Genomic DNA, 13,884 nt, shown 5'->3' with positions numbered 1-13,884 from the left:
GGAATGAATGAGAGCAGCCCTGGAACTGGGCAGGGGCGGCCTTGAGGGAATGAATCCAATGTGGCCGTGAGACGCCCTGATGCAGCACCTCTGCCATGCAGCTTGTGCTGGTCGAGCTTCTGTAGACTCCAGCTCGGATTCAAAGCTTCTCTGCTCCAGCAGAAACCTTGGGGGAGGGAGGGAGTCAGGGCTCCTGCAGGATAAATCTTCCTGCTGGCAGAACTTCCAGTACCCTCACGCGCACTGGGCATTGCACACTGCACCCTACCTCACCCCCCCTCACCCTCTCTGTGGCATGAATCAGCTCTGGGTTTATTTGGGAAAATCCTGCTCATCTCACACATGCAAACTTCTACCGGCTTCAGTGAGTGAATGGGGGAGTGAGGAGCCAGGACTTGGCCCTTGGAGCTGTTCGATTCTGGACCAAACAGACATTTCTGTTGAATCCCAAATTATTGATGTATTTATTGGGATTTAAAACACTAAAGTGATGCCTAGCCAAGGCTCTAGGCCCCGGATGGCATTGATAACACACAAATTCCAGCAGCATTAAGTGACCATTTCAATAGGAACGCAGCTAGCCAGACACCTACAGAAACTCCTTCCACCCCTTTCTCATTATGTGATGCACAGCCTGTGTCCTTCCCAACCCCCACCCCTCAAACAAGTGTATTTTGCAGTGTGCCCAAAAGGTCACCAAATTTGCGCTATTTTGGCCCAAAGGGTGAGCAAGTTCTAGAGTCCTGGAGCCCCCACAGAGAGCACCCTGCCAGCCACCCCTCTCCTTTATAAAAGGGGGAACCAGCTCGGGCACCCCTGCTGACCACAGCTCTGGCCATACGGCACAGGGAGAGAGGTGATCCCTCAGAGATGCTGGTTCCAGGCCATTTAGGACTTTATAAATCATCACAAACACCTTAACCGCCACCCAGCGCTGGGCAGCCAGTGCAAACCCTGCAGCACAGCTCCCAGCCAGATGCGCTGCTCAGTGAGTCGCTGCCATTTACACCAGCTTCGTTCTCTGAATGGTTTTAAGGTGCAGCCCCACACAGAGGTCATTGCAATAGTCCAATCTCAAGGTAAAAACAGCCTCTGTAACAGTAGCAAGGTCCAATCATAAAAGGAAAAGTCACAACCTCCAAGCCAGACATGGATGGTAAAAAGCAGACTGTAAAAGTTACCATCCTAGTTCCAGTTAACCCAGCTCCCCTGGTGAAACACAAGGGAGACTTACCTGCTATGACCTGAATTGTGAGTAGAAGAAGCCACAGCACCGGAGTGGAGAGATGTCCCTTCATTGCCAGTCTGACTTGCTGTCCCCTCTTCTCAATACTCTGACTGCACCTAAGCACCTGCCAGGGCTCCTCTGTGTCTGACAAGTGATAACAAAGCAGTGGAAGGGAAATATATAGATTCAGAGGCTGGCATCAGCTGCACCAGGAACCAATAGCAAACCCATCTGCCTTTTTAGTTATTATCAGTGGTTTTATCTGTGAATGTATGAAGCTAAAACATCCAATAAAACTCAAAAGCAACAAACATCACCATATATGAGTGATGAGCCCCCTCCTGACGTCAGGTTTACCACAGTCTCAGATCATCGGCTAAACCCCTTCTCTGGTGCGGGAAGAAAAACTGCTGTACAAACTGTATGTACCTATGTTGTTTCTCACCCTCATAGATTCTATATTGTATTAGACATCAGTTGGGAGACATTAGAGGCAGATTATTTTGTAAACTAGGGAAGAAAGCCCATGTGCCAAAAGTGATCATTAAAAGACCAATTACCAGTGTAGGACATGGCCAATTGTAGAAAAGGACAAGTCACTAGAACCAGGTTGTGTCACTCAGATCAGCCGTTGTACAAGAGAAATTACCCAGCACCACCTGTAATATTGACAGTTGTCCGACTAATAGACCTTGGGGTTTCCTGCCTAGACCATGATCGTTAGTGGTAGAGGCAGATCTTAGGGCTTCCTGAGTAGGCCATGACCCTCTCTTGCAGTAGCAGGATGTTTAGCACACATTATGCCCATCAGTTCTGTCAGTAGGGGGAAGACTCCTTGAAAACAAGCTTACTTGATTCTTGGGACACAGACAATTAATGTAACAGGCACAAGGCAAGGGGCATATAGCTCAGAATAATGACTGGCTGGCATCACACCACCTCAGGCTCTTCCTAAAGAGAATTGTTACAAATATTTGGATTAAGGGAAACATCTTTAACTCTTTACCTCTCCATTTTCTCCCATGTTGCCCTTTCTTTATGGAGAAAACTCCCCGAAAAAATCTGTGCAGCCAACACCTGATCCTCCTTCGAATCCCTTCTTGAGATCCCTCCCTCTGTTGTGATTCTGGAAAAACACTTGACAGTGACTAGCTTGGCCGGTGAGGAGCTCTGGCTCTGCCTCTTCCCCTTCCTTCCCTCTCCTTATTTTAACCATCCTCCGCTCCCCAATCCTGCCATTCCCCCTCACTAAGCCCTACTGCTACTTAAACGGTAACAATAAAACAGGAAATTTTACCAATCATCACCATGTGAATTTGCTTCTATGTTATTTCTCCCATATCTAATCCTGCATCTGTTCTTGAGTCTTTTGGAATGTCAGGTCTCCGGAGCTGGGAGTGTGTCTATATCTGTGACCTGAATGGGCCTTTGGGTGCCTCAATAATTTAAATGTAATTACGATTTGATTATTAATAAGAATAATTAACAATTAATCCATCTCCTGCTTTATTCGCAGGGGTTTAAAGAAGAAAGAATAAGGGCTGCAGCAGTTAAAAATAAACCAACTTGACTTTGAGGGGAAGTGAAGGCCTCTATAAAAATTAAAATATCTATCTATCTATCTATCTATCTATCTATCTATCTATCTATCTATCTATCTATCTATACCACGTAACCTATTTATCCACTTGTTATTATATATTCATATTCAACACTATTATAAATGCTGGAGGTGAAGTTGGGTTTGTGAGTGGAGACTAATGGCTCGCAACCCTCTATGTAATAACCTCATGACCCCTTGAGGGGTCATGCCCCCCGCAATTTGAGAACCCCTGAAGGTAAATATAGGTCTGTGAGGCTGACATTGGTACCCAGGCAAAATAATAGAACTTCTGATATGGGACTCAATCAATAGAGAATTAAATGAGTATAATTTAATTAATGCCAAACAACATGGGTTTATGGAAAATGGATCCTGTCAAATTAACTTGATGTCCCTTTTTAGTGAGATTACAAATTTTGTTGATAAATAATGTTCAACTTGGTTATGAATTAAAAAGTGGTTACCTGACAGGTGTAGCCTTTGATAAATCTGGGGTGCAAATTGAACAGGTCACTAATAACAGGTTCCTTACTCAGGGAGCTACCAAAGATTATTATCAAGTGAGACTGGTGAATCACACAAATAGGAACAGGAAGACTTTGTTTAAATGTATTTAAAATCCAGATAAATCCAAGCATAAGCATAATTATATGAAAACATATATATGTAAGCAGAGCCAGAATGAGCTCTACCCTGACATCTGGTGCTGAGCTGTGGAAAAGGACTTTAGGGACTGATCTTGTTTGCATGGGCACACCGACCCCACCTAGCATGATGGGACTGCTTGCTCAAATGGTCACTTTGGCTGCTGTGGGATCCCAAGTCTCTTTGTTATTGGGGCAAGAGTAATAAAGTGTTGTTATCCTGGTTATGTGATTCAAGGACAATAGAACTGTACTTGGCATTTTATGATGGAAGGACTTGCCCTCAACTAAGTAGCACTCGCTAGTCAAGGGACATGGGTTCCAAAGCCCAGTGAACTGAGAGAGGCTGTGGGTAGGGATATGTACCTGATCATGTGGGCCACAAACACCACTTTGATCTTCTCTCTCTCTACTGTGTAATAATAGAGCTAATTTTGACTTCATTAGAAGTCTTGTTAAATGCTGTAGAGCTGAAATCATGATGCCTAGGTCTAAGTGTTAGAGCTATTTTGGACTAGTGGTTCTCTCTCTCTCTCTATATATATATATATATAAAAACAAAACACCCCAAAGTCTCACATACTTGCAATCTTATGGCAACTATTAGAGGTAAAGGTGAAGAGAATAGTATGTGGAGAGCACCAGAAATAGGCAGTGATGATCTGGTTTCCACCATTCTAATGCCTCAACTAGGCATTGGCCTGACCATCTCTTTATAAAAGTGATGAGATAGGTTAGGTACTATCTTTATCTGCAAACATCTTTTATACCCCTTTCCTTATCTCCCACACACATCTGGGACCATTTTTGATTTAGGTCTCTGCCCCCTCCCCATATTTGTCATTGCGGGGCCCATAATTTAGGTTTCGCTTACTAGCATTATCTCTTTTTGTGTCATTCTTTTTTCAGTGGTTTCAATACATAAATATGGTTTCTCCAAATCCCCACAAAGCCCCTAGAAATCCACTATTTCCAGCTTCTGTGGTGTCCTTGTGTATCCCAAGATACATATTGGAAACTATTGTTAAATCCTATAATATTTGGTTAAGCAGTCATGCGAACACCTTTCCTACATAGGCTATCATAACTACTAACAGGCCCACCTGGCCTCAGCTTATTGTCAAGCCCACCTTAGTTGTTACACAGATTCTTATGTAAACCTACTTGCATGTCTTGCATTACAGCTCCAATAGCTTCTATTTTGCTATCTTCAAGCATTTTAATATGCCTTAACACATGATTTATAATCTAATTTTGCACTCAGATCAAGTTGGGGTTACAGGTCAACACAGGTCTCAAAATGTAACTGTAAACAGGGATTTATCATCGAGTTGGTATGTTTCTAGTGGGGCCCTGCAGGGATCAGTTCTTGGCCTTATGTTATTTAACCTTTTTTATCAATGACCTGGAAGAAAAGATAAAGTCATCACTGATAAAGTTAGCAGATGATAACAGACTGGGTGAGTAGGACAGGTCACTGATACAGAATGATCTGGATCACTTGGTAAGCTGGACACAAGCACATAATCTGTGTTTTAATGTGGCCAAATGTGAAGTTATCCATCTAGGAACAAAGAATGTAGACCCTGCTTATAGGATGGGGGAACTTTCTCCTAGGAAGCAGTGACCCTGAGAAAGATTTGGGGCTCATGGTGGATAATCAGCTGAACATGATCTCCCAGTGTGATGCTGTGGCCAAAAGAATTAATGCAATCCTTGGATGTATAAAGAGGGGAATATTGAGTGGGAGCAGAGTTATATTACTTCTGTAGTTGGCACTTGTTCTACCACTGTTGTCAGCCATCAACCCACATGATCAATGGAAATTTGCTCCACTTTTGCCTCCCAGGACACCAATGTCTATAATCAGTGAGGTTCCGGGGAAGAAGCTGCCTGTCATATTTCCTACCTTCTCTCCCTGAAAACAAGAGGTGACAAGGAAAAGGGATTTAACACAGAGTGACTGGCCCCTTTAAGGGGAAATGGGCCCAGCCCCACCCATGACTCTCTCCATGTGGGGAGAATGACAGTGGGTCACACGACACAATCTGGCCTTATTTAGCCTAGCAGTATGGGCATAAAGGGGCAGTGGCAGATGGCTGCAGAAGTTGTAGAAAGCAAGAAGGTTCTTGCAGGAGACCCTGAGGCTGTAGGGGAGAAAGGGTCTCTAGGTAAGTACAGCTGGGAGTTACCTGCCAAGGCAGAGAAGAGGCCAGGCTCCAGGAAAAGCTCTGGGAGTCAGCACTCTGGTAAGGATTAAGACCAATTTTGTTTAAGGAGAGTGTGAAGCCCAGGAGGGCGTAGGAGACTGTTTCTGTTTGTGTTGTACTTGCACTCCCAGTGAGGAAACTCCATATAGTGCTCCCATGAGAGAGAGAGAAGAACTGTAAGTTGAGCTCAGGAGGGATGGAAAACCTTTAATTCATGTGTGAGGGTGCTGCCCATGGGAGCCAGCTGAGGTCACTCAAATAAGGTAAACTGCAAACAAAACAGGGCAGACAAACCCGAAAAGCTGGTGGAAATTCCAATACTTAAATTTGCCAAGCCAGCACAAAACAACTTCTGTGTTACCTCACTGATTACTCAGAAGTCCAAATAATGCAGTTCCCTTAAAGTACTCAGCTTCAGGCCTCCATCCAGGCACACATGTCAAACATATGATGATAAATTCTGAAAATCTTATTTCATCATATAAAAAAAGGTTCTCCTGACCCCAAAGGACCAAGCCCCAGACCCAGGTCAAATAATAACTAAGATCATACCCCAAATATACGCTTACAGTCAATTATTAACTAAACTATTTTTTTTTAAAAGAAAAGAGAGAGTGTTGATTAAAAGATCAATATCCAGACAGACTTGAATTCAATTCTTGAGGTTCAGATACATAGCAGAGAGGAGCTTGTAGTTGCCAAAAGTACTTTTAGAAATAGCCCATTGGTTATAGTCCAATGTCCATATTCAGGGTGACTCCAGTCAGTGACTGGGGATCTCAATCCTCAAGGCTTAAGGTTCCCCTTCTTGAAACCCAAAGCAGATCTGAGATCAGGAAGGATCGTGTCCCAAGGTTTTTATATATTTCCTGCAGCCTTTTGGCCTGAGAAAACAATAGGCTTAACTTTCCTTCTTCTCAACATCATGGCAATTAGCACAGGATAATTTATCCATTAAACAGTTCAGATACAGGTTATCACAACCTTCAAAGAGACATAGACAATAATACTATTTCACTCAAGTATTTTCCTAAATGTTAATATTCCTTTTTTGATTTTTGAATCAAAGCTATAGCCATAGACAAGACTTGTTTGCTTACATCACAAGACCTGAGCAAACAGCTACTCTTCTATCTCTAACAATACAGGCTGCATTTCAAAGCTCTATTCATTTACATCTCTTCCTAACCAGTCTCTGTAGTTCCCCCACAGGTCAGGTCAGTCTGGGAGTTAATTAACTCTTTCTTGCCCTGTCACCTTTCAATGAGATATTATATTATACTCATAACATCACCATGTTAACTTGAGACTATTGCCACAGGTCATGTTTATTTTGTATTTTGAGTACCCTGAAAGGGGCTGGTCTCTGGGAGTGACCTGGCCGGAGGCCTGAGCAATGTGAATTCTTGGGAGAGATGGAAAAGCCTGGTGAGGAGAAGGCACCTGCAGAGGCACCTGCAGAGCCATCCCCAGCCATGATCGCTGCTCAGAAGAAGCGATCCCATTACAGGGACACAAGAAAGAAGGAAACCTAAATAGTAGAGCTGTGGGAGGGGTGGTTTTCCCATCCTGCAAATTTTCAAAAGATAAAATGGAGATCTCATCCCAAACTGGGACTGTAGACAGGTGCTGTCCCAGGGCAACCCTTCGTGCTCTGGGGTGGCCCATCAGTTTCCCATTAACTTCCCAAAAATAATCCACTCACAGCAAGATGTCTTCAAAGCAGTCTTCCTCCTCTCTTGGGGTCTAATATATTCAACCTAGTTCAGCTCCCCAAAGTGAGCCCCTCAGGTCAGGATTTCCACAATCTGCCTTGTGGGGCTGTGTGGTTCAAATAATTTCTGGTCTGTAATTTCACCCTTTTAGATCAGGGTTCGTGGCCCTCCTCCTAGGGGCTGTGCGCTAGCTGAGTTCTCTTGCTCTCTGGGCTCCCAGCAGCTGAGCTCCTCCTTGACTGAGCTGGGAGCTTCCTGTTGATTCACCTGCCCAGTCTACTAGCAACCAGACAGTGCCCCTATCCTCACTGGGGCTGGATCCTGGCAAGCAAGGGAAATGAGGGATGCCTTGTGTGCCCACGTCCTGGCAACGCAGGGATGAGGAGCCTGTAATGCAGTGACGGGGCATGTGTTGGGGGAATGTGATGCAGGAAGGTTTCATACTGTTGCACTAAATCTGTCAGAAGTCTGGCCCCTGCTCTCCTGCCCCCAACAGAATGTGTTGCCCATGTTGCACATAGCTGTACAGGCGATGCAGGTGGTCTGCACAGGGAACATCTGTCCATTCCAGCACATACAGCTGTTCACTGACCACCCAACCGCAGAGTTTCCAGGGCCTGTTCTGGCTGCAGGACGTGGTACCCTGCAGAACAGTGCAGCCCTGGAGTGGAAGTTTGTACTCGTGGAGTTGGTGCTGTAGTGGGCTGTGCCCTGGTACTGGAGGTGGAGGTTGTACCCAATGGCCACCAGGTCAATCAACTGCTCCATCAGCAACTGGTCCTGGTCCCAATTGATCTCTTCATGCCTGAGGAATTGAGCCAGTATTCTTTCCTCCTGCTGTGCGTCCCATTCCTCCTTCGCCTTCTGTTACTCCAGCGGGTCAACAGTGCTGTAGAGCATGTTGCTGAACATCCCTGACCCTCTTCCTTTTCCCTTGCTGACTAAGAGTCCTGTCCCAAAGAGACTAAGGAGGAGGGTTAGTCCAGCAGAGATGGGCTGTCCCTAGCCATTTAGGTGCCCTATGCAGCCCCACTGTGGTGGGGCTGTGTGAAGCCCCAGGCCTCCTCCTCCACCCCCCACCAGGGTCTTGGAGGAAGGAGCTGTGGGGGGCCAGTTTTGGGGGCCCTACAGGCCCAGAGTGGCCTGGGGGATTAGCTGGGAGCAGCCCGCTCTGCTTCCCTCGCCACAGCTCCAGCTGTGTCGCTCGGGGGAAGAGGTTTTGGGAAAGGGATCCTACCCCCCACTCACTGACAGCAGTGGGAAGCAGAGCAGCCCGGCCCCAGCCTGCTCTACTGCACCAGATTCCAGATGCAGCGCTCCGCTTCCCGCCACCAGTGAGAGTGTGGGGCAGTCCTTTCCCCACCCTAGTGACATGGCTGGGGCAGGGGCAAGGGAAGCGGAGTGGGCTGGGCCCACGTTGCTCCGCTTCCTGCTGCTGGTGAGTGTGGGGGGCGATCCTTTTCCCGCACTCACCGGCACAGGGAAGTGGAGCGCCGTGGCTGGGAGCTGGCCGAGTACAGCAGGCTGGGACCAGGTTGCTCCACTTCCTGCCACTGCTGGTGAGTGTGGGGTCACTGGGGAAAGAGGCTTGCGGCGAAGAGGTGGAATGGGGGCGGGCCAGGGGCGGAGCGGGGGAAGGGTAAGAGGCAGGGTTGAGGGAGTTGTCTGGGACCCCCCCCCCAGGGACTGCCCTGCGCTTTGTAGTGGGCGCAGCCTGCGTGGGGGCTGGCCGAGGGATGGGGCTGGTCGCTGGGGCTGCTCTCTATGTAGCACGCAGCTGCATAGGGCACCATGAAATTTGGAGCAATTTGGTGCCCCAAATTTCATGGTGCCCTATGCAGCTGTGTATGCCTAGGGGCGGCCCTGGCTTCCAGCTCCCATAACCGTGGCCGACTCGCTCCGGCCCCTCTTGTTTTGCAGGTGTGTTGGGACACCCTCAGCAGTGCTGCATAATTCCTGAGGTGGCGCCAGCTCGGTGCCCTCATCCAGCAAAAGGAGCGGTGGCGAAGCTGTGACTGCCGGGTGAGGGAGCCCTCAGGTCATTCACTGTGCAGCCCTCACTGGCAGGAGTGGGGGAATCGGTGGATAGGGCACCCCCCATTGCCCGGCTCTGTGCCCACACGGAGCCCCAGCCCCGGGACCACACCTGGTCCTGGGTGTAGTCCCTCTCCATGATCCCCCGGCACAGGAAGGAGGGGCGAAGGCAGGACACTCCACAGACCTGGAACCCAGTCTGCGGGACGGAAAGGCCTTTCATAACCTGGTGATCCCTTGTTCTGGCTCCTCGGTGGCGCGCTACAAGGGGAGAGCAGAAACCTTCCTATGTCAGACTATGGCCTTTCTGGAGAACCTGCAGACTCCAATTAGAGAAGTGGCCATCAGGTTCCTAGGTAAGCACAGAGCAGAGGGCTCCCCTTAGCAGGGAGGCTGGATCCAGTCCCAGGCTCTGCTCAATCCCTGCCGGCAGCGAGAAGTAACCCCTGGGCTCCTGATTGCTGAATGAAGGCTCAGGGGCGTCAGAAACCCGCAGGAGCAAGCTCACCCCACACTGCCTTGATTGGCTGATGGGCCCCCTCTAATCCCACTGCTCCCCATGCAGTACTCGTCCCCCCGCCCCGCCATGGGCTCTTGGTAGTGGAACCTCAAGGCGCTATGCTCTCCTTTGGCAACCAGCCCCACAGCCATCCCTGGGGACTCTCCCTTTCTCTGGGGACTCAGGAGCACGTCCTGGTCAGCGAGGGGCAGGGGAAAGCCTCCCTGCTTGGACACTCTCGCTGGGGATGTGGGGAGGTGACGAACTGTGTGTGTGTGTGTGTGTAGAGGGCTCACTGTCTGGCAGCTGGACCAGTGGAGCCAGGACAAGCTGGATGCCGTCTGCAACAGTGAGTGGTAACCGCTCTGAGCACTGACCGTTAGGGGGATGAATGGCCCAGAGCCTGCAGGCTGGGTTCAATCTCCGATGCCAGCAATGTGATCGTGGGCAAGAGGGGTTGCAAAATGTAGGGGTTGCACAAAGGGTTGCAAAATGTAGATCCCCAACCCCTGATCAGCTGCCTCTCACCCTGTCGTGTCTGCTGGTTGGCATGTTCCCAGGCACTTAGCCCTGACCTCAGAGCTGCGGTCTGGCAGATCCCCAAATGGCCGGAGCTGCCTGGCCTTCGCAGATGATTGCCCCCTCACCCCGAAACACAGCCAAGGTGGGGTCCTGCCTGCCCCCCTTGCACTCACTAGCCCAGTGTTTGGGACAGTCACCTCCACGGGGGGCGCCTGGGGTCAAGCCACTGCTCCAAATGAGGCCGAGGTGATGTCTGATCTTCTACCTCCCTGCTGCATGCTCAGATCCCTGGGCCAGCGCAGGGCAGAGCAGTGTCTCCTCCACATTTGTTGGGGAAAAGGGGGAGAGGGGGTGACATAGCTCAGGCTCCTCACTCCCAGAGCAGGTTCATAGCTGGGCCTCCCAACTGGAGCTAGAGAATGGCTGAGCTCCCTCCTGGAGGGCAGCAGGGCACCTGAAGTTAGGTGTAGCCTAACAATGCCCAAGCCCCCTTTGTGAATCTCCCCCTCTCTGGGCCTAAGTGCCCATCTGTGCATTGGGGGGAAGGGGGAGGGTAAATACAGGCAGGGATGAGGCGCTCAGATACTGCAGGGACAGGGCAGTCCAAGAAATAGTGAGTAAATTCATTGTGACTTCTTGCCTGTGTCTGGAGGCTCCCGCAGCTGTGGAGGGTGGCAGGGATGTTTAGTGAGGGTTGCTGGTTGTTCCCGCTAGTCCCCTGCCTCCAGTCTGCTGCCTCCTTGTCACGGGCCAAGAGGTACAGCACTGGCTTGGTCTGCCGGGGCTTTCCAGAGTGCCGTGGCTCTGACATTCTTTTCCTTCAGGACAGGACAGCAAGTCCTTGGTCCCATGCCTGGCTTCGCAAACCATCCTCATCCTGGATACTTTCAAGAATCACCTTCCAGCCCACTCCAGCCTGTGGACGTTGTTCTACAGGATGACAGTGATGTGCACTAGGGAGAACCCGGTCATTGGAGCTGCCCAGCTGCCCTAGCTCTGGTTAAAGCCAGCCTCCCTTCTTTGGGGGCTTGGAGCATGAGAGTCTGCCTGGAGCAGGGTGGAGCACTTCGTGCCAGACCATGGCTTCTTCCCCATTGGCCACCTGCCCTCCCCAGCCATGTGAGTAGTTAACTGCTTGATAGCTTTTATCACCATGTACTTTTTGACAGTTTTCCGTTCCCCGTGTAGGGTTTATGTTCCACCCTCCATTCCCATTTCCGGTCGTGTATGTTTTTGGTGTCAGACATTTTGAAAATTTATTTTGTTTTATTTTTCTCTGTCTGGCCGGGAGAAGGTTGCGTGCTTGTGTTTTGACATATTTAGAGGAAAAGTATGAACGAGTAGAAAGAGAGGCTATAAGGGGTTCACAGCTCCCTCCCCATCCGTCTGGGTGGGAGACCACACCACTCGCTACGATTCTTCCAGGGTACCTTGGTTCAGGGGAAAATTAGCTCAGTATTAATGCTTCTGGCCTGCAGTCAGGCCAAGCAATGGTAGGGAGTGTCTTTGCCTGGGGTCCTCCATCAGGGCAGGGCTGCAATCGAGAAGGAGCTCTGGCCTACAGGCTGAGCAGCAGGAGGTCCATTTGCCTGGCCCTTGATCAGGGCTGGGCAGCAATCAAGTAGGGGGGTTCTGGCATACAGTCTGGCAGAGCCGTCACAGTCTAGGGGAGGTTAGCTCTCTTGTGGGAGAGTCAGCACAACCATCTGGCGTCCTGATTCAGGTGGGTGCCAGACCAATGCAGGCCTCCTGACAACCAGGTGGGGAGGCTGCCTCTCCTGATGGTGAGGTGTGGGGGGGTAGGGGAACACAGGCCTTCCCGCTCCACTGTGTCCCAGCCCAGGGCCCTAACAGCGGCGGAGTGGTCTGCCACTGGGCCAGCGGCGAAAATCTAACGGAAACACACTGGCCGGCTTGTAGTCAATAACACGGCTGAACCCCATTCAGCTGCCCTGGGCTCCTTCCTACATGCCCATTCCGTGTGTACATGGGTTCCAGGGTTGTTCGCTTCACTGGGGTAGACGGCTAGTGGCAGTCCCACCAGCTCCTCTGAGTCTCCGGCATCTGGCAGCTCCAGCAGCCCCTCTGGGTCTCTGTCAGGAGAGTGCTCTCAGTCAGGTCTGGGCTCCCGCAGCGGGGAAGAGACGTCCTGCTCATCTGGCAGCTCTCTCCCATCTGAGCTGGAGAGCCGGCCTTGCATAGTTCCACTTCCTGTCCTGCCCTTCTGCTTCTGGCAGGGCGGCCATGGGTGTCCCGGTTCTGCCCACCAGAGGTGTTTGTGGCTCCCTCCCAGTCTGTCAGGGCAGGAGACCACGCCCCTGTGCTCTGTACCCTACACCCCACATCGCTCAGCCCCCCTGCCAGGGGTTAGAGGACGCTGTGCTCTGTATCCTACGCATCTCCCAGTCCTCCTGCCCAGCGTTAGGGGGTGCTGCACTCTGTACTGTACATATTCACTCATCTCTCAGCATAGCAGAGGACTTGGGGGGCACCTGCCGGCAAAGTGGCCTCAATCCCCACCGTACGGGCAGGGGTCATTCAGCCGGCGATAGCCCTTCTCTCGAGCCCCGAGTGCCTGGGTGTCATGGCTGCCTGCAGGAGTTCAGGGCCAGCAACTGCCTGGCGGGAGGGAACAGGGCCTGGCTAGGCAGGGGCTCAAACCCGTGAGTGTCAGTTTGGATCCCCAGCTAGCCGTAGGGGTGCAACACAGTGTGGGATCAACTCCAGCCAGTTCCTCATAAACCTTGCCCCTGAGGCCTCAGTAGAAATGGGGATGTTCACCTGGCAGCACGCAGGAGCGAAGGACTTGAGAGGGAGGTGGCAGATGTGCCCTTTTGATGCCCGAGCACACGGGGAGAGCAGGGGCATAGGCACCGCTCCGTGGTACTGTTGGCAAACGTCTGTGACTCGCGTGCCCTGGGTACACACGCCCCTACAGTGGAACGTGCACAGGCAGAGCACAGCCTGAAGAAGGCCAGCTCCTGTGTTCGGGAAGTCACTGTTTTTTACAAGAGCTGGAAACTGACATTGGATAAGCCAGGAACTCCTGATCAGCACTTTGTCCCTCCAGGAGACCGACCCATCTAGCGCAGAGAACGGAGGGACACAAAGGCTGAGCTGAAGCTAGATTCATGCTCTCCAGGATGCCGGGGCACCCACATGGTCTATCTGAAGACGGCCTGGGGGTTCCCAGCATTACCCTCCTGCTGTTTCTCTCTGGGAGCCCTCGCCCTGCACCCTGGCCTGTCTGTTCTCAGGAGGCTGCATGCTGCCAGGTGCACATCCCCAGCGCAGAGTTCCTGGTTTAATGCCAGGGGACGGCAACTGGGAAGGAAACATACTGCCATGCCAAGACTGGGAACGGGCTGGTGATAATGCCCTGGGGTGCCTGGCATGTCAGTACCCAGCAGGGCCGGGAGCCAAGTGCCC

General features: G+C 50.8%; 1 protein-coding gene across 1 annotated transcript in view; it reads right to left on the bottom strand.

The window, feature by feature from the left end:
* Nucleotides 1-1,298, bottom strand: part of LOC144269822 (scavenger receptor cysteine-rich type 1 protein M130-like) — a 547,202-nt gene extending 545,904 nt beyond the window's left edge. The window contains 1 exon segment of the mRNA XM_077825767.1: nt 1,235-1,298. Coding sequence (XP_077681893.1) covers nt 1,235-1,298 — 64 coding nt within the window.
* Between the last annotated feature and the right edge of the window lie 12,586 nt (nt 1,299-13,884).

The sequence above is a fragment of the Eretmochelys imbricata genome, chromosome 1 (genome assembly GCF_965152235.1).
Source record: "Eretmochelys imbricata isolate rEreImb1 chromosome 1, rEreImb1.hap1, whole genome shotgun sequence".
Classification (NCBI taxonomy): domain Eukaryota; kingdom Metazoa; phylum Chordata; order Testudines; family Cheloniidae; genus Eretmochelys; species Eretmochelys imbricata.
This window is presented reverse-complemented; position numbering and strand designations above follow the sequence as displayed.